Source organism: Lissotriton vulgaris, chromosome 9 (assembly GCF_964263255.1).
Source record: "Lissotriton vulgaris chromosome 9, aLisVul1.2, whole genome shotgun sequence".
Taxonomy (NCBI): Eukaryota; Metazoa; Chordata; class Amphibia; order Caudata; family Salamandridae; genus Lissotriton; species Lissotriton vulgaris.
Window position 1 is genome coordinate 1033150406 of NC_141697.1, and position 20120 is coordinate 1033170525.

At 41.7% G+C, this 20120-nt stretch overlaps 1 protein-coding gene across 5 annotated transcripts in view; it reads left to right on the plus strand.

The window, feature by feature from the left end:
* ATP2B2 (ATPase plasma membrane Ca2+ transporting 2) overlaps positions 1-20120 on the plus strand; it is a 1489679-nt gene that overhangs the window by 902039 nt on the left and 567520 nt on the right. For all 5 annotated transcript variants that reach the window (XM_086938944.1, XM_086938947.1, XM_086938945.1 and 2 more), the window contains exon 6: positions 1317-1442. In XM_086938944.1, the coding sequence (XP_086795070.1) occupies positions 1317-1442 (126 nt within the window). The remainder of the gene's footprint in view (positions 1-1316; positions 1443-20120) is intronic.

The window sequence follows — 20120 nt, forward strand, 5'->3', positions numbered from 1 at the left end:
CTCATATGCCAAAAGCACTTTGGACCATATTTATGAAGGCCTGAAACACCATGCCACAGTTGTGTCACTTTTTGTGACGCTGCTGCGGCGTAAAGAATTTCCCATGTTGCGCCATATTTACGAAGTGAAACATCTAAACAGATGCTTCACTTTGTAAAGGCCAGTCCCACATTATACCCGCATCAGGTATAATGTATGCAGGGTGGGTGTTCACGTGCAAGAAAGCATTGTAGAAGTGGCGCAGTGAAATCTATCAGATTTCACTGCGATATTTCTAGGACGCTAATGCATCAATATCTTACGCTTGCCTCACAGCAGGCATAAGACGGATGCAGGCCCTTTCACATGAGGCTTGACCATGTGAAAGGACGCATTGCTGGAGTTTTGTTTGTTTACAGACACACCCCAACAATGTGCCACTTTTGTGCCTACAGATACATCAGTGCTACTGACATATCAGTAACTCCTTGCAAAATAGTGCACCATACATTAAATACAGCTCATCCATGGTATCACAAGGCGAACACAGTGAAAACTGTTGCATTGCTGCTTTCACTCAGCAATGCATCAGATTCTAATAAAACAATCACCCAAAATGAGAAGGCATTTTGCAGATTTCTAGTAGAGACAACTCATACAGAAACTCATGCAAATCCTAGAAACCACGGCACTTTGCTGGTACAATCAATTTAAAACTGGAAATTCTTCCAATGTCCTCTCAATCATCATGCCAACATTGTCATAACAGTGATAATTCTGTACACCACTACTTCGTTCTTTGAAAGCTTCCTTAACTTTGCAAACCATACCCTAATCATCATTCGTACTGAACCATATTTCTAGTTCAACCCCTTTGATTTTGCATCCTACAGCCACTCATCAGCCCTAAAGAGTGATTACTTCTTCAAAATTTGGATAGTGATCTCATCTTATGCCCTTTATTGGAAATACCCTTCCCTTGAACTCAGAACTGCAATTAATCTCAACACTAAAGGAAATTCCATAACTTCTATATCTCTTATCCCTAACCACTTCTCCTGTGTCTTGGACACTTCCTAGATACTTCCAAGTCTCTAAGTGGTAACTATCTACATTTGCTATTTAAATGCACTTTTCCACCACATTCACCACCACAAAAAGTGCACAGTGTTCAGTGATGAATCAGTAAATTATATTTAAGCTTTTCTTCACTCCCCGCCCTTCTCGCTTCATGTCCAATTTATAATCAAATTATTTTCGATTGACTCTTTCACTGTTATGCTTTGTGCAGCACTTCTTCACTTCATGTGTGATCATGTTGGCTATTCAACTTACAGGTGATCTTCTACCTGCTGATGGAGTTTTTATTCAAGGAAACGACCTGAAAATTGATGAGAGTTCCTTAACGGGGGAGTCTGATCAAGTGCGCAAATCAGTGGATAAGGATCCCATGCTTCTCTCTGGTAAGTTACCAACAGATGTAAAAGATGCTTACCAACGTGTGAAGCTGATTAGAATGCTAGGTTTGTTGAAGTAAAATAAGCTTTGGATGTTATCTTCTCCCAGTTACTATAAAATAGGACAGTAAAGTCAAGTGATGAACTTATATCCACATCCATGCTTAGGACGGTTCCCGACCGTCATGAGTCACAGTAGGCGTGTGCTCATGACGGCTGGGAGCCATCCGAACATTGCCGCTCCGCCCACGCGTGGTTAATTCCCCACCTGTGTGGGAGAATTAATCAATGGGCAGAGTTCGATCGGCTCCCGGCCGTCATGAACACACACCTACTATAACTCATGATGGCCAGGAGCTGTCCTGGGTACCTGAGCGCCACGTCCAGCACCGCCGCCCCTCACACCGTGGTGGAATTTGCTCCGCGGCGAAGGGGTTAAATTCACATGCTGTGTCAGTTATCATATTGCGTATGTTTGCGCGTACCATAGCAGTGCATTTCAGTATGTTTGTCAAGCAGTAGGGCCGGACTGGGGGTAGCGAGAACCAGGCATTTGCCTGGTGAGCCAGAGGGGTGGGGGCTGGTTCTGAGCCCATGGGGTACAGTTTTGTCTCTGGGGGCCGGTTTTGCAGCAGTGCTGCAATATCGCCCCCCTGTAGCAAAAGCGGGAGCAGTGCTTCTAGCTACACCCCCCCTGCACCTCCCTCCGCTCCCAGGGCCGGTCCAGCAGCAATCTGCCAGGGCTGGTTGTTGTTCCCAGTACTACCTTCTCAGGCAGTGCTTATTGGCAAGGTCGGAAGCCATCCAAACTAATTAACTTCACAAAGACTCAGTAAATGCATCACTCGTGATTGACCAAAATTGTTGTATTTATCATTTTTCACCTCACGTTAGTAAAGCTTTATGTCTGAAACACTTGGTGGTTTAAACGCCATGCCATTAAAATAAAGGAATTTCCTGAATGCTGTTTATTCAATCTTTTTTGGGACCCCACCAGCACAATTTTCACATTATCCAGATAAAATACAAATTAAACGAGCCGTGTGCCCACTCTGTAAGGTTTTTCTCTTACCACAATATTCATTTTACTCGGGTTACGTGTGTTTGTTATAATGATGCTGTACTATAGTCTGTTCTCTTGAGTCCTTCAAAACGTGCTTAGAAAGGCTGTAAAACAAACAATTAATCTGTGTTCGAGATCTATGTGAGCATGTCATTAAGATCCTGCTATGAAAGTGAGGTAAAAATGTTTTCGTATTCTCAGAAAACAGTTAATGTGCCATATAGCTGAAATATTATGAAATGTGTGTGTCCTGTCTCAAAGCAGTTAATTGCTTTGCGTTATTGGAATATTTAAATGTGTGTATTTACTAGAAAGAGGTAAACAGGATTGGAATATTTAAATGTGTGTATTTACTAGAAAGAGGTAAACAGGGTTGCCTCTAAAGTACCATTTGCTTATTTTATTTACTAATTTGTAGAGGAATCCATTGTAATTGTAGTGAAAGGAACTGGGTCAGTAATAAAGATTCTATGGAATCTCCATTCTGCTCGGTGTCAGTCAGTACTGAAAATTGCCCTCATCCCCACCACAAATGAAGAGCTTGACAACTTTTACGATGCTTTGATTTTTATAATAAATGCATGCTTTAATTGGCACACCACACCTAAAAATAGTCAAATTAATTGAGAATATTGTTTTCATGTTACTTGAGATTAGTACAAGTGAAATAAAAAAAGAGGAATCAGTATTGGTCAAAAATGCAGTACTAAGAGGATATGAATTAGACTGACGACTGAGATCAAGGCGAAAAAAGCACCCACGCTACAAAAAGCCGCCCTTACTTGTCCTTCGCTGACATAACTTTAGTAGTGAATGTTTCTGTCTCTACGGATAAACAGTCTCTATCTTGCCCATATCTTTCTCCTCATCAAAAGTTTTAACAGAATCTAAAAGGTTATGATCAGCTTTACACATACAAATATGTACAGATTATTTCTGTGCTCTACAAACAAAGTTCTTCATTTTCATCATTATAATCGGCATCACATCTGGATGACACATTCCCTGCCCTTGCCTCTTACATCCTAACCTTTGTAATGCACAGCATAAGAAATATGCAGGATTGGAAAGGGTGCAGCATTAAATGTCTTTAGTTTTATCTATCAATACCAGTGGTTAATTTGTAAAATAATAAGTGTTGTTGTCTTGTCAGGAGGCAGCTTGCACTAGGTCATTTCTCCTGTTAGTGCCACCTAAAACAGAACCAATTACAAACTATGAAAGCGGGAGAGGATGTGGTGTAATGGCCAGAGTTGCCGACTTCGGAGCTGGGAAACAAGGTTTGAGTCTCTGTGTTAGCACAACATCCTGTGATTCTGGGAAAATCATTTAAACCCCCGTCATAAATGAATGTGTCCGTAATTGGTGCTCAAGAAAAGCTCAGATGCTGATGACTGAGTGCCGGTGCTGAGCACCTGAAGCCACCGCCTCCAATTAAGCACTGATCAATACCGTAGACACTTTGTACATTATACCCTTTTCAGAAATATGACTACATCCTCTGCCAACTAGATTAACATTGTTCTTGTAGGTCATAAAACATAAGGATTAGCAGTTAGAAGCTTGGAATCAAATGTAATTGAAGCTCAATCTATATAGAAGGTTAAAAACATCTACCTACATCCTATAATTAGTCTGAACTTAGGACATGTGTTTTCAAACCAGTATGTGTAGGTATTGGTATTCACACTAGATGGCAACCAATGAATTTTGTGTTGAGCACTGTAATCATGGTGTTTAATAATGTAGTCACAGAACTTGTGAAATTTGAACTAATCAGAAGGGAGCAATAAGCCATCATTAGATGAGGTAATGTTGATTGGTAATCTGTAAACAAAACGTGATGACCTGTAATATGCATTTGTGTAAGTTATTATTTGATGTAATGCAATAGCTCAAATTTAATGTTTACCATTGTGACATATTTTACCAAAGCAACCTACAAATATCCCACACAAACCAAATACGAGGCTCCATCCACTACCTATGATCACGGCTGTCCACTGGTTAAACTTTTTTATGTATCACACATACAACGGATCCTACCATGCTTCTCAACGGATCCAACACACCAGCTCTTACACTTAGCTTCACTTATGGTCATGCAGGAATTCAAAAGACCTTTCTATGCACTTCAGAGTGTGTCCTTAACTCAGCTCCCGTTTCAAAGATGTTAGATTGCTATAAAATGTCCTTTCTCACCCAAATGTCATTGTGGCCTCACTAGAAAATATAATGCATTTCTGCATTTCATCCTACCACTCAACTACACCTTCTAAACTTATACTAGGGCCCAAATCTACAGTTCCCCACCCAATTAGAAACTGGATTCATTTATCCAGCAATGGCATCGAAGACCTTGCGTATGGTTCAACTATAAGACTACTTAATTGTCAAACTTTTCACCTTCTCCCTAAGTTACCAGCAAAGGGAAAAGAGCAACCTCACACACCAGGAAAGGAAGCCCCCTAAACAACAACAGTATAGAAGAAAAACACTAGTGACCAACCTTAGCAGCACTACTCCATCCTCTTCAATTGCCTATTGCATAACTGCAGAGCAGCAGTGAAATACAGCCTGGAGATTATTAACTTAAACACATCAAACTACCTGGATTATATCTACTTGTCCACACCCTGGTTGATTGAATACTCTCATCAATTGCTGTACCTTATTGTCATACCTGAAATCTCCCTTATCAACCTAGATAGATCTAAGAAAAGTGGTACTAGGGTATCGGTTTTGCAGAACTACTCCAAAAATGAAATTTACCACCCATTTTCACCCTCATCCACTATAGATATTTATCCCAGTAAGGTTAACCCCCCCCCTCCCCTCGGAGCAAACGTATTGTTGCTACGACCAGGAAGCCCAGGTGACCTACCCAATAGGTAAGAGACCTGAAAAAGTTTAATACAGCCCCACTACCTTCTGAATTCGGTTGCATAACTTAGTCATCCCCACAGATCAGCATCAACAAAGTCCCCAAAGAATTGTATGAAGGTAAGACATCCTCAGACTCTCTGAACAAATTTGCCTTCAAAAGCCCTCCTGGGTGAGCCTGGTGCATCTCTTAATAGAATTGACCTCCTGGTACGTCCAAATTAAAAGCAACACATGCAAATCTTATCTTCACAGTCAAATCAACCAATATACAATGTACAGCTAAAATGACTTAACCATCATCTCCAAAGAAAGGTTTGAGGTATTCACCTCCCAGGGAAGGTAAAGAAGACAGCATTTCTTTGTCTCACAAATTACAAAGCTATAAAAAACACACCTCAAAAGCTAAAAGGTTTATTGCCCTCGTTCAAAAATGGCACCACTATAGTCCTGCTCAGCACAATTTCCAAAACTAAGAACTCTTCTGATTTCTCTGAACCTGTTTCAACTCGCCTCCCAAGGATTTTTTCTTTTCTTTTACACACTGTTGGCTTATACTAATTAATACATCTCTGCCCCAAGGAATAGTCTCATACATTTTAAAAAAAAGTCAATTATCATCCTTACTAATATAACACACAGGACAGATGTAGCACATCTAAATAATTGCTGTCCCTTTTAATTATTCCAGTCATAGAGATCTGTGTGGAATCCCAGCTCCAACACCACAGTGAATAAAATCACCTAGTGGATAAACTCCAAAACAAGCTGTAACACGGAGAACACAAACTTAAAAATGGTTGACAACACTCTCATCAATTTAGACAAAGAGGGCGCCTGCCTAGTTTCTCTTCCTTCACTTCCTTTTGAAATTATGTACCAGCCAATTCTCCTGAGAACTCTCGAAGAGAAAATACAAACAAATGGAACAATTTGGAGCTGATTCGACTTGTGTTTGGAAATCCAGAGTCCACTCGCTACAATTGTCCAAATTTCTCTCTAAACTACTGATGTTCCAAGCCCTTGTTTTGTCAAAGTTCAAGAAAGTAAACTTACTACTCACTGGAAATCCCAAATTGTATGCTATTCCCTTTAACGCAGACCTCCCTATTGCAATCAAAATAGCACTGCATCAGGGAAGTTCAATCATATCTCCCATATTCTTGTTTCTCTGAAGTATCTCTCTGTTTAAACAAGGAGTAACTCCAGACTAGTTTGTATCATGCATAGCGCTATATTTCGTGGAATCCCCTACAATCTCTTCAACAGGTGAATAACATACTACTTGAGACAACAGTATTTAAGACGGCATAAATGCCTTAAACAATCCAATCCTTCTTTGGAAGTGCATCTAAGTTTGCAGTTTCTAGCCCCCCCAGACCTTGGAATAATTGTGTTTTATGATAATTAAAAAAAAGCTGATAGACCTGCTTCAGCACTATTTATAACTCCTTGGTGACGTAAGCTTTGAAATCTGTACAATCTCACAAAATGTCATGATCCTAATAGGTGCAAGTCACCCTGGCGGGCTTAGTCACTCTACGTAAATATATTCTTATAATATATTCCAGCATAATAATACATTAATTATTATACATCATAGTATATTACCATTGCAAGTAAAAAAAAATGGTCTTAGGTGCAACCTTTACTACCCAATGGGGTTTGTCCATGCTATTTAAACAGTGCATACGCTATTATGAAATTGTTTAGGAAAGGAACTCTGCACAATTTGGGAACATAAACTGTACCCCGATTGTTATTGTTTTCTTCTGAAGCCTGAATCTAACGTAATGTTGCTCAATGCTAATTTGCTAACTTATACCTCTTGGCGCATGACTATGTATATTCTGTTGAGCCCTACAAATTATTACTTCACAAAAGATGGTTTCATCTTTATAAAGATTTATTTCTTTCCCATTTGATTATGTAGGGTGACGTGTTAGGCTAGACTAAATATCAAAAATAGCTTAAATGTCAGTGATAACTTCAGTGTGATTTCATTTCAGTAGCTGCGTTGAATGTTCAACTGTACATTGCCCTTATGTCACACTTATTAATCTTCTGCCTTAGGGTTGTCTCTGTAGCATGCTGAGGATAAATTAGGGGTTGAAATGGGGCCACTGGTGCAGCCCAAGTGGAAGAGAGGCTTGAATATGAAAATCTATACTAATTTCTAAACTTGGGAAATGAACTGACTGGAGATTGCTACTGAGCGAGTAGTGTGGAATTGGTGCAACAGCCCACCTGTGGAAAGACAGATGTACATGGTTCAGCACTTTTACCTTAAAAGTGCTGCTTCTCTTTTACATTGGCTTCTAGACTTTAACACTATGTGAGGGATGTTTCTCCCTAACGTTTGAGTGAAGCACATCGGAGATTGGTTCTCCTAACCCTTGGTTAGTTCTGTTATATTAATTTATGCAGTTCCAATTTTTTTTTTTGTGAGGTGCAATTTAACAACACAAGCTGTGCATGTCACAACTGTGCATCTTGCATCTAGAATTCTTGCTTCTGTCGTTTTGTACATTGTGTGTACACCACTCAATCTTGTGAAACCATCTAGGGTTGCACTATATTCATGAAATAGATCTCCTTGAATGCTCAGTTAAAAATTATTGTCCTGATGATGACTATGCAATTGTGCAAAGGTCGAAACGCCAATGACGTTACTAACAAAAGACGCATCATCTTGCCTGTTGTTGTTTCAGTGTTGTTCTGTACCTCCCTTGCTATATAATTCCTTCTGTTTGCCAGTTGTCTGGTTTTGTATTGCACAACAAATATTACATGTACCAGTGTTTATTTCTGAGCGTATTGTCTTAAATTGTTTTTATTTTTGTATTGAATAAAATGTGGGCACTTTTTTAAATATCTCTCACATGGGTTCATTTTCTTGTTCTTCTTTTTCTCTCTCTATTAAGTTTAATTTCATAGTTTTCTCTTTCTTCATAAAAGCTCCATTTGCTGTTATTTTTGTTTGTTAAATTGGTGTCTTCTTGTCTTGAAACTTTGTTAGGACTAAATACTGATTGCCCCTGGTTCTGGTGTACAGGGCTGCCCCTGTTGTTAAAAATAATCTCTTTTACATTCAGCACAGCTCTGAGCTGGATTCAACCTATGCATCTGGGCCATGCAATGTACAATAACCCATAAAACTAGATATATCTTTAAATTGTATTACGGATTGCACTACAGAAGTTATTTTTCCTAGCCGAAATCTTGGGGGTATAATTTGGCTCCTTGCAGAGAGGACTGAGAAGCAAACCAAGTGCCTCTATCAATTTTACATATGCCATTTTTGCAGATCTCCATTTGCACTACTGTGCATAAATTAGATGGATGACCATGGTCATAGTGGCATCATCTCCATGTACTGCCTGCATGCCATATGCAAAGGGAATGAGTATTAGTAAGACCACTTGATTCGCCTTCATTGTGAGTTAAAAACCATGAAGAAGTGTTGCTGTTCTATGGCATTAAATAGTCAACCAGAGCTGTAAAGAAAGTAGAGGGTGCAATTCCACCTTGATCAACCCTCTTGTATGACTGAATGTGCAGGAATGAACTAAGTTATCCTATATCTTAAAACCATTCAAAAATATTAGTCCTGATTTAATCAGTTATAAACAGGTTTGCAACCTTTTCCCTTCAGTAATAATGAGATTGGTTTCATATGGCATGGCTGACCACGGTATGCCTTGGAGTCAAGTTCTTGAACAGCGCACAATGGGCAGTGAAACTCATGTTGCCTCCAGACGCCCCGCAGCTCTAAATGCACACTGTTGTCACCTTCTTTACAATGGCAACAAAGGCTAAGAGTAATCTGAGGCACAGTGGATCTGGGGAAATGGGTGTGGTTTGGAATACGCAATTCTGGACAAATGATCCCCTTAATGTTCAAAAAACGCTCTCCTTCAGCAGAAGGCAATGGGATGAGGTCAGACAACATTATTGTAGCTAGTTTCCATCTGAGTATAATATCCGGTAGATGACATTGATGATGAATTTTATTGGGGAAAGACTTGATTGAGATTTGTTTATTTGTCAACAACGCAAATGGCATTTTTGAAGGTATAGTTGTGCCTCTACAGTGCGAAGAGCACCCTATATGTGAAGGAGCCTGTGTGGCATACCTGTGCCAGCTTGAGGATCTGCTTAGTGAAGACAACTTAGGAACAGCACCTGATGTCCTGACAATGGAATGAGATGTGACAGCGGGGACACTATTCTTATATTATGATTCACTGAGCAGTGTAATAATTGTACAACGGACTGCAACAACTTGATGTTTTTTTTTACCGAAAGGTATGACTTTTTACCTTTCCTAATTATGCTATTGGGTCCCAGTGTCTGCTAAATCTCTACAAGACACTTTGTAATTGCAGATGGAGCGGAATACAATGTGTCCAAAGTCCTTGTAAAGGACCAAAAAGTTCAAATGAAGGATGTTTTTTTCTGATGACCTAGTATGACTAAAAAGGGGGCTTTGGTGGCAGAAGAAACAGCGGTGGCAAAGTAATAACCCATGTTCAGTGGGTGATTCATTGCTATGTCCCACTGGTGCTGCACTTACAGCTGTTCTAGGTCTAAATTGGTATATTTTCTTCTTCAAGGACAAAAACCGGGTACCAGAGAAAACAATTCACCAAGAACGCTATATGCTCCTTACTTCAGTAAATATATCCAATGAACTGTAAAGGCCACAGCCTCCTCTATACAGCAATACAATAATTCCCCAAAAATTTACACACCCCCTTCCAGCAGTCCCTGGCTCGAGACAGCATTGTTTTTTTTCTCCCCCAAGAAACTAATGAGCTAGAATTACAAAATGATAATACAATCTGTGTGTAACACAACTTCCAATGACTACAGTCAGCTCCATCTTGGACTACACCTTTGCCAGTCTGGCATTATTTCCACACATCCTGGGGTTCAGAATGGGGGATAAGGGTGAAAGCGACCATCGTCCCCAAGAATGCCACATGACATCAAAGACGCCAACTGCAATCAGGCCAGACAAAATGCTTGGGGCGATTTACTCCATTAATCAAAAAAGGATTAAATGTACGCCAGCCAACTCAACTACTCTGGCCGAAACTGCCCTTCAACTTTACAATACACAAAAACTAAATGCAGCTGGGCATATCTCTCATTGGGAGCAATACACAGGATCACTGCTAAAAGGACTGACAACTATGACCGTCTCAAAAAGTAATTTTTACAAAGAGAGCAGTAAAAACACCTTAAAGAGAGGATCGAGAGCACAATTGAGGCTACAAAAAAGATCTGTAAACCTGATCTTACGGAAGCTAAGACCAGCCCCCAAAGACGTCTACCTACGAGCTGCTCTGAAAAATCAAAGGGCTGAGCTCAATCGCACAAAATGGACTATAAAAAAAGACGTTGAAAATGAGGCCTGGGCAAAACTACTATACGATACCAAAAGCAATAATAGTGCCCGCTTCTGGCAATCAGTGAATAGGATCCTGCGCCCAGAGCACAAAGACCTAAGATCTCATATTGTGGAAGAGTCATGGATCAACTATCTCTCCAGCCACTTTAACGACCCTCCGGAACACGCAGGAGCACAAAGAAGCACCAACACAGAGCCAGATTCTACATCGTTTATACCGGTGCTACTAACTCAGAGAGAGCAAGGCCCATCCAAAAACAACTTGGATACATCAGCTACTCAGCAGATAGCTTTAATAACAAAGCAGATTTGTAAGGGCAGGAAAGTAGGAGCTCCAGGACCCAACGGCATTCCGCCAGCCCTGTTTAAGGAAAAAAATACAGAATGGGCGACCATCATGCAACCGTTATTCACGGAAATTAGACTCCTTAATAGAATTCCAGAATCTTGGAGGGGGTCGACGATCGTCCCCATATAGCAAAAAGGTGACAAGACGGACCCTAATAATTATCGCCTCGTAGCCCTCCTTGACAATAAGGCGAAATATTTTTCAGGAACCATCTTAGAGGAGATTGTGCTATGGGCGGAATCAAACCAGATCATACCACTGAACCAGACTGGCTTCCGGAAAAACACTGGAACAGTAACTAACATCCTGGCTATCTCACTAATTATCGATGCAGCAAAAACCAAAAAATTGCTGCTGCACTTTTGCTACATCGATTTCAGTGCAGCATTTGACAACATTGAGAGAGGCAGACTTTGGGGGAAACTAGCACAATGGGGCATATCGCAGCCGATTCTAAACATGCTGAAGCTTCTCCATTCAGATACCTGGGTGCAGGTGAAGGTAGGAAGCGGCACCCATCTGTCATCCAAAATTCGTACCACCAAAGGTCTCAACCAAGGGTGCGTGCTTTCTCCAATATTGTTCAACCTGTACATGGTGGATCTACCAAGCTTACTCAACACATGTAACTCCCACTCCCTGAGGATGGGAGGGAAAACTCTGTAACCTTTTGTATGTTGACGATGTCGTATTACTTAGCCACACCTACATCGGCCTTCAGCGGCTTCTGATCCAAATGCACAGCTGTGCAACAGAAAAAATCTAAAAATAAACCTGAGCAAGACACGCACCATGTCAATAAACATCAACAAAATACAACAGAAACTTTGGACCCTGGGTGGCCAAAAAATTGAGTCAGCATGCAAGTACAAATACCTGGGAGACACCTTTGTCAGAGAAGGTACATTTGCACAACAGAAGCAGGAAACAAGAAGGAGAGGGACTTTGATTGCCGTTACGTTGAAAAATGTAGCCAATCAACTGACGGGGCCAACTCTGACTCCTTACTTGAAAGTTATCCAGGCTAAGCTACTCCCCTCGATCTTCTATGGCAGCGAGGCTCTACGAGGAAGAGACTTTAAGAATCTTGACAATATCCAGGTAAAAGCCTACAGAACAATGTTCTCGCTCCCGCCCTACACCTCGCCTGCCCAAAAAAGGTTGGAGTTTGGCTTGCTAAAACAAGATCTTGCTAGACAGGGAGCATACATCATTTGTTGCCACCTTCTCCTCTCTACCGCTACTGACGTACGAAATTCGCTGTTATGGCAAGACATACAATGCAGGGACGTATCCCAGGCAAGAACTTACCTGCAGGCAGCATTGGGGGCCACTAAACTATCCGCGATCTGGGACATGCAACTTGGGCATAACCCGTTTGAAAAACTAGTCTGGAAAAACGTCAAATCTCTTTCCTTACTAGAGGACAAGGCTGCCTTTGCAAAAAGAAATCACGCATGGATGACCCTCAATTCATATAAATCCCTGTCACCACAATCATATTTCATTCAGGGCTACCCAAAAGCCATAAAATTGAGGTTTTTGAAACACAGACTAGGGATCTTGCCCAGCAGAGAGCATCTTTCACCATGGCTTAGGAGTAACGGCTATGAAGCCTGTCTGCTCTGCAAGCTAGAGAAGGGCGACATCCTCCATATGACCTGTCTTTGCGAAGAGCTTCGGCAAGCCCGCCAACAGCTCTTAAAGGACCAGCTCAAGCAGATAGGGATCAACACTAGAAGGCAAGCGGTGCTCGCCTGCTTGAATCCTGCAAACACTAAACTGAACTGTAGATATGTTAAGTTCCTTGCGATGATCGAGCAAAGACTGTCAAAACTTCCAAAATCGGCGATCATCGACACAGGCAACAAGTAGGCGGACATTAGGAAGTAAGGGAACATGCTGCCCCGGCCTCAGAAAAATGCTTTTGGACAATCACACTGGCTATTTAATCGTATGCTTAATTTTAAAATGCTTATAATGAAAAAACTTTTTATGACATTTTAAGATCCTTTTGTAAAATGGTTTTGCACTGGTTTTAATTAACTATGCATAATAAACTTTACCTTACCTTACCAATGACTCAATCCAGCTCGTGTCGAACATAAACCTTCTTAAAAATAATTTACCTGACTGCCACGAAGCAGAACTGACAATAGATGCTGAATTGACCGAGGGTTATTTTCCAGTCCAGACATACAAACAACAAGCAACCTAGGAAATGCCACCAGAGACAAGGCAAGCATCAGGAAAGAAGTTCACATATTATTGGTGCAAGGAAGGGTTCTGTTTGGGACAGTGCAAAGAAAGATCTTCAAGGGTAATCCCTGTTTCAGAAAAGAAATCACAGCTAGCATTGGCAATGCCAATAGATCTGGCTTTAAAAGAGTATGGTATGGTCATGTGAGGTTTTAGAAGTAGATAGCATGTGAATGAATATGTATTTGTGTAGACACAAAGAACTGTAGAATAATATTGGCGTAGTTTAAAAGGTCAAGTGACAGTGCCCTGTTAAGTCAGACGTAAAAACTGCATGTAGGGTAATGACTGTCCTCCCATCTGTGCTTCAGTCAGATAAAAGCACTATAAATTATATAGCTATCTCAGACAATGTTAATGTGTGTGTGACAGTGAAAGTTAAATCTCTAGCAGCTGCTTAAATATACACAATTATCAGAGCTGTGCAGAGAGTAAAGCACGTTTTTTTGGAAGCACACAGCTTTTGCTCAATCAAATCATGTACTCCTGCCTTCCAGCATGTGGGCAGAGCCGCCACCTCTCTCGAAGTAGTCTTACATAATTGTCTAGCGACAGTTGCACTGACAAGCCAGACCATAAAAAAATAATGTTGAAAGGGGAAATATTCTGCACATCCTGTCCAAGCAATTGATTTGTGACAAAATATTCTTGCATATCAAGTTTCACGTAGGCTCGAAAGAAAAGCTTTAGTTACATGATCAAAAAGTACACAAATGTGATACAAATCTAGCTGTTGCGAAGAAAAAAAAGAAAAACTGGGTGAGTGAAAAGGTTTTGCACAGCATGAGTCTCGATATGGGTATTAAGAAGTGATCAAGGACACATAGAGAAAATGCACAGTATTGTAGTGTACTGACATTCACAAACGTTTAAAGAGTGACACATTTTCACCTAATGGAGCTGTGTAATCAGTGTTAAGAAGAGGTAAAAAGAAAATCCGTCTGGTTTAAAATGAGAGGTACTAAAGTGTCCTAACACTATGCCTGCATAATGCATAATTTACATACATTACACTTAGTTATGGATGCATAAATGGATCCAGGACCAAAAAAATTACTTAATGAAATAACGCATTACCTGCAGAGAGATGCTTGTAACCTTAAGGTCCCAGGTTTAAGTCCAGTGGGGTTCATTTGAAGTCTAATTCTATTTATTTACTTATTTATTTTTTAAACTTATATGGCGCAACCATCTACCCAAAAAGGGTTTCTATTGAGCTCGGGAGCCATAGGGAGTTTGCAGCCATTTCTGGAATCCAGATAGTGGAGTCAAAGCACACTTGATCACCCCAGGAATTAAGTCAGATAATATTGGATTTAATTCGTGCCATGAAATACAACATTCCGAGTTTCTGCCTTGAACGGCAAAATGTTCAAAATGACTACTAATTGTGGAATTTGGAATGTGGGATGCTAATCCACTCGGTAAACACCGAACACCTCAGTGAGGTAGTAGTGACTGTAATCAGCACTTAGAAACAATTCAATTAAATTAGCAGTATTTATTATACGGCTGTATTTTATGGCAAGTAGTATTAATTTACGTACCCAGTTTGAACAATTCAAAGGCCACGTGTAACTTCATGTAAATGGCGGGTAGGTAGTTAATTAGAATATGCATTTTTCCTGCTCTCTGTGAATAGATCATATGCTGCATTATTTCTAGAACGAGCTTAAACTTTGCTATAACCGCACATGAATTTGTCACAACGTTTATGGTAATGCTCATAAATGTTCAAGAAATGGTGGCTTCTGCGGAATCTCTCCCTCCACTTCCAAGAAAATACCCACCGAACCAGGCGATTGAGAGACTGCTGAACGGTTCTCAAAACTGGGTCACAGCCATCCCGTTCTCATCTCTCATTTACATATATGCTTACATAACCGTTCCAATTATTAGCAGACAATTATGTTTTATTCATAATGTGTTAGCGATTTTGACTCTAGCGCCAAAATCAGCGTTCCACTTGTGTTTGCTGAACTGCTGATTATGTTGGTAGAAGTTAAAATTATAGCTTCCCCGGTTCCTTTGAACATCAATAGCCCTAACCTTTTTGCAACATCACATGCATTCATTGATTGCAGAAAAGGAGAGGCGCTATGTTTGCTCAACATCATTAAAGATGTTTTCAGTTTGCTGATTGTAAACACCCTGTTTGTAGAACACACCAGTCTCAGCAGTAAAGAAACAGAGTGGAAACACGTGCCAGTATGAATGCAGGAAGCCCGAGTTGTGTACAAAAAAACCAAACTCAGGGCAAAAGGGGAATGGGATGAAGGTTACTGGAGGGATCTCTTGAGAGCCAGCAAAGAAAGATCTATGTCCTCCTTCTGGGATATGGTCAAGTGGGGAAGGGGGTTAAGAGAGGCGAACCCACGAACCATGTGCCACCAGACGCTTGGGTTTCCCACTATGCGTCTCAGTTCGCTTCTGAGGATGGAGATGAAGATGGGTGCGATGCACTTTTGAATACAACTGTGAGTGCTACTTACCTATCTTTCACTAAAGCTGATGTTCTAAAAATTCTGAACAATATCCCAAAAGCGAGGGCCCCAGGCTTGGATTCTGTTCCTGCAGATCTATTCATGCATGACAAGGACTTATGGGCTTCTTACATTCAGTTGCTAGCCAATGGCATTGCGAAGGGTTCGCCTATCTCTGAGTCCTGGAAGGGTGCCGAGATCATCCCAATCTTTAAAAAAGGGGAGTGCTCGGATCCAGGCAATTATAGGCCTATTAGCCTTATCGCATGCATTCAAAAAGTAGTGGCGAGGCTTCTGCTGCAGCGTATTCATGGCTGGATAGACGAAAACGACATTCTGTCGCCTCTACAGGCAGGGTTTTGCAGCCATACTAGTACCATTGATCACGTTTTTAGATTTGTTTTATTATATTGGCGTGTAGTGCTACTTGGGGGGGTATGCTTTTTGCAGCCTTTGTTGATCTTAAATCAGCATTCGACTTGGTCCCTCGTGCTAAGCTGTGGAAAGCCCTACAAGAACAGGGCATCCCAATAGATATCTTGTTGTTATTAATCAGATTGCACGAGGATAATTTTGCCCAAATCCGATGGAATCAGCAGGGTAGCGTAACTGATAAATTCCCCATTGCAAGGGGAGTACGCCAAGGATGCGTATTAGCCCCAAAGCTCTTCTCGTTATACATCAACAGGGTAATCAGGTACTTTGAGCAACAACCGACTGACGCCCTTAAGTTGGGCGGAAAGCTGATTCCCCTGTTGATGTTTGCGGATGATACTTTATTAGTCTCAAAGACCCAACAGGGTCTTCAGAAGGCCATTAGAGTTTTTGAAGTGTTCTGTGCAGATCATGGTCTTGTTATCAATACAGCCAAAACAAAATTCACGGTCTTACACAAACAGAAATTTGTTAGAGGGAAGGTGGTTATGGACGGGGTACAATTGGAACAGACCCAAGTCTTTAACTACCTGTGCATTACCCTGTCATACAAGCTAGATTGGAAACAGCACACTAACCAGCTGGTCACGAGGCATGCACAATTGACAGGAGCACTCACCAAGGATTTTTATGCGTCACTTACCCATGTTTTAAAAATTTACAATGCCAAGGTTGGAGCAGCGGTCCTCTATGGGGCTGAACTCTGGGGGCCCAGTAACCTAACAAAGTTGACGGTTGCCCAAAATACATTTTTGCGTAACATCACCGGTTTACCGGTACCCACTGCCCTGATACCCCTCTACTATGATCTAGGGTCGTATAGCTTCGAGGATATGCCCAAATATAGATCGGTCGCTTACTGGAGGAGATTATGGGTAACCCCAGAACTCTCCCAGTATGCTCAGGGCTTCCTCGAAGTTAGAGACTTGGATAGAGCTCAGAAAATACCATGGATGAGGGAGGTGAAAGTAATCTATACGGCTGTGGGTCTATCCGTACTATGGGATGACCCTGTGAGGAATGTTTTCCCACCTAAGAAAACACTTTGTGATATGTACTGGAACATGGTTGGGGTAAAGACTTTGGTCGTTGTATCAAACCATCTTTTACAACTGACTTCTTAGAACTCAAGCATGTACCGGCCCTAGAACTTTATTGGGATTGGATTACCATCCCAGGGGACCGGAAGAAGTACCATCAAATAAGGGTGGGGACATTACCACTAAATGCTTTAACTGCGAAATGGTGTGGGAATCAAAGTTCGGTGTGTCCCTTTTGTCCTGAACAAAGGGAAGATATTGGGCATGTATTGTTCGCCTGCCCTGAATACAACGTACCCAGAAGATCCTGGTTAAAACCGATCTGTGTCCAGTTAGGCCTCAAAACTGCTAGCGAGGCCATTAGGATTTTAAGAACGGACACCTCTCAGCCAGTTGTTATAGCCATGTCTAAATTCTTTCACTGGATGTGGATAATTTGGGCCCGTAAAATGAGTCTGCAATAACCCTGGGCCCTCTGTTAAACGCTGCTACTTGATTTTGTAAAATGTATTAAGAGATTGATGTTCTTAGCATCGGATGAACTTCTTTTTTAATCCTGTTTTTTAATATTGTTTTATTCTTTTCAACATAATATATAATTCTCATAGAGAAAGTTGAAATGATTAATTGTGGATCTTATTATTTGTTGTGTGGGGGCAAATATGTAAATGTCTTTTATGATTGAAAAATATCGAATAAAGACTATTTTGAATTGAATTGAATGCTGGATCATGTGACCTGCCAAAGAACACTAACTTACAAACTGGGATCATTGATTGTTGCTTTATAATCTTTCCTGCAACATCATTGAATTTTCCATCCTGTGTGGCTTTTCCAGGCCTTATGGATATAGAGTGAGGAAACGCAGCACAAGTCACTGCGCTGCCTCACACTACAATGGGGAGCCATGCCATGGGTGGTACGGTGAGTGTTCCCAGTAACACTCATGGCATTTGACACATTTCCAGATTTACAACAACATGGAATCCTGGGAGTGTGTCAATATCCAACGCCATCCCAGGGAGGTTTAACACCTTGCGTGCGGCCCCGATTTCCCCAGTGTGCTGGACATTCCATAACTGGGTGTGGTCGTGACGGAACCATTCCGTCATCAGCACAGCTCAACCGTGACTGATGACGGAATGGTTCCGTCACAAGCATCGAAGGGGTTAAGGAAGGCGCAACAAAAAGAAATAACATTATTTCTCCTTGTTATGTCCTCTTCCTATGTGTGCTGCATTCAGCAGCACACACAAAAAGAGGAAATTGCCTCCATTGATTTTTTTTCAGAAGGAAGGTGACCCTTCCTGCACACAATCATCCCTACAGCTCAGACACCATTGCACCATGCCGCAAGGGTGCCTGCATTGGTGAATGGCAGACATTTGTGCCACAGCGCTGTGAAAGAGAACAGGAATGTGCTGTATCTTTTAGATATTGTGCATTCATGCCCTTTTCCATTGACGTAGGGCAGGACCGCAGGAGGGATTGCGGGGCTGCCCTATGCCAAAACATGTAAATTAGGCCCTGAATGTTAACCATCTAACTCCTGTGAACAACTGACATGGACCACCATCAACATAAATCTTACCAATTCCACCTAATTATGACCAGCTGCATGTTCTGGAAGTGGATCCTGCTGAGGGTGACAGACTGCCAACCCTTGACCAAGGCACCCTTCAGCAAATCTCTGATCGCAGGAAGGGCCAACAGCATTGCGGGTTGTCCAGATATTCTGCCTCTCATCCACCAAACACCACCTGGCAGCCCAATCCCAACCCAACTCCGAGGACCCTCAAATAATTTTCTAACATTGTGTGGTAGGAGTCCAGTTGGAACTGGTAGATGAGGTGCAGGCAGGGATGGAGACTGTGGCAGGCACCCTAGAGGTAGTCCATAGGTGCAGCAGGCCCAATAAGGACACCTCAGAGGATGTAAGAAGTACCTACCCTGAGCTCCATGGCTTGGAGCAGTCCGTGGCTGACATTGCTGGTGTCGTGAGGCAGCAGCATGAGCAAATGTCCTGCCAAAGTGGCACTAGTGAGGTTGCCATCCAGCTTGGGGCAATACGCAACATCCTGGAGTCCATGGGGCGGAAGCAGGACTCCTGCATACAAACATTTGGGTCACTACCACTGTGAAGCTGCAGATGTGCTGGCAAACCAGAAGGTCCTTCTCCGTGCTTTGTTGCCTCACTTGTTGGTGCAGGAAAATTCTGCAGGGAACATGGGATCCGTATCTTCATCCCCTGATGTGTGTATGCCTCCGTCGGCTCTGGGATCTTCAACACTACCCTCATGGGAGACAGCACACAACAGAGAAGGAATTTGTAGGCTGCAGCTCTTTACAAAAAAAATCTGCCTGGTAGCATATCTCTGTGCCACGTGATCTGTGTCCTCCACTGACCTGTGCTTATGCCAATGTAACTCTCAACAGTTACTCTCCTCCATTTGCTCGCCCACCTGTTGATCTCCTCCATGCTTGGACTTTCTATGTGGACTTTATTTCCTAATGGCATTTGACCCTCCTCCTTACTGGAACGCTCCTCTCCTCAACATGGCCCATGATATGTATCCCCCATGGACTCTGTCTGGACATCCAATGGCTCACAAACTATGTTGGGGTTGTAGTCCCAAGGATTACCACTTGCTCCTTGCTCCTTGGTCCATGTGTCAATAAAACTATTTTACAGAATCAGAGTGTTGTATTTCTGGTCATGATTGGAGTAAGTAGACCATGATGGATGTGCTGACTCT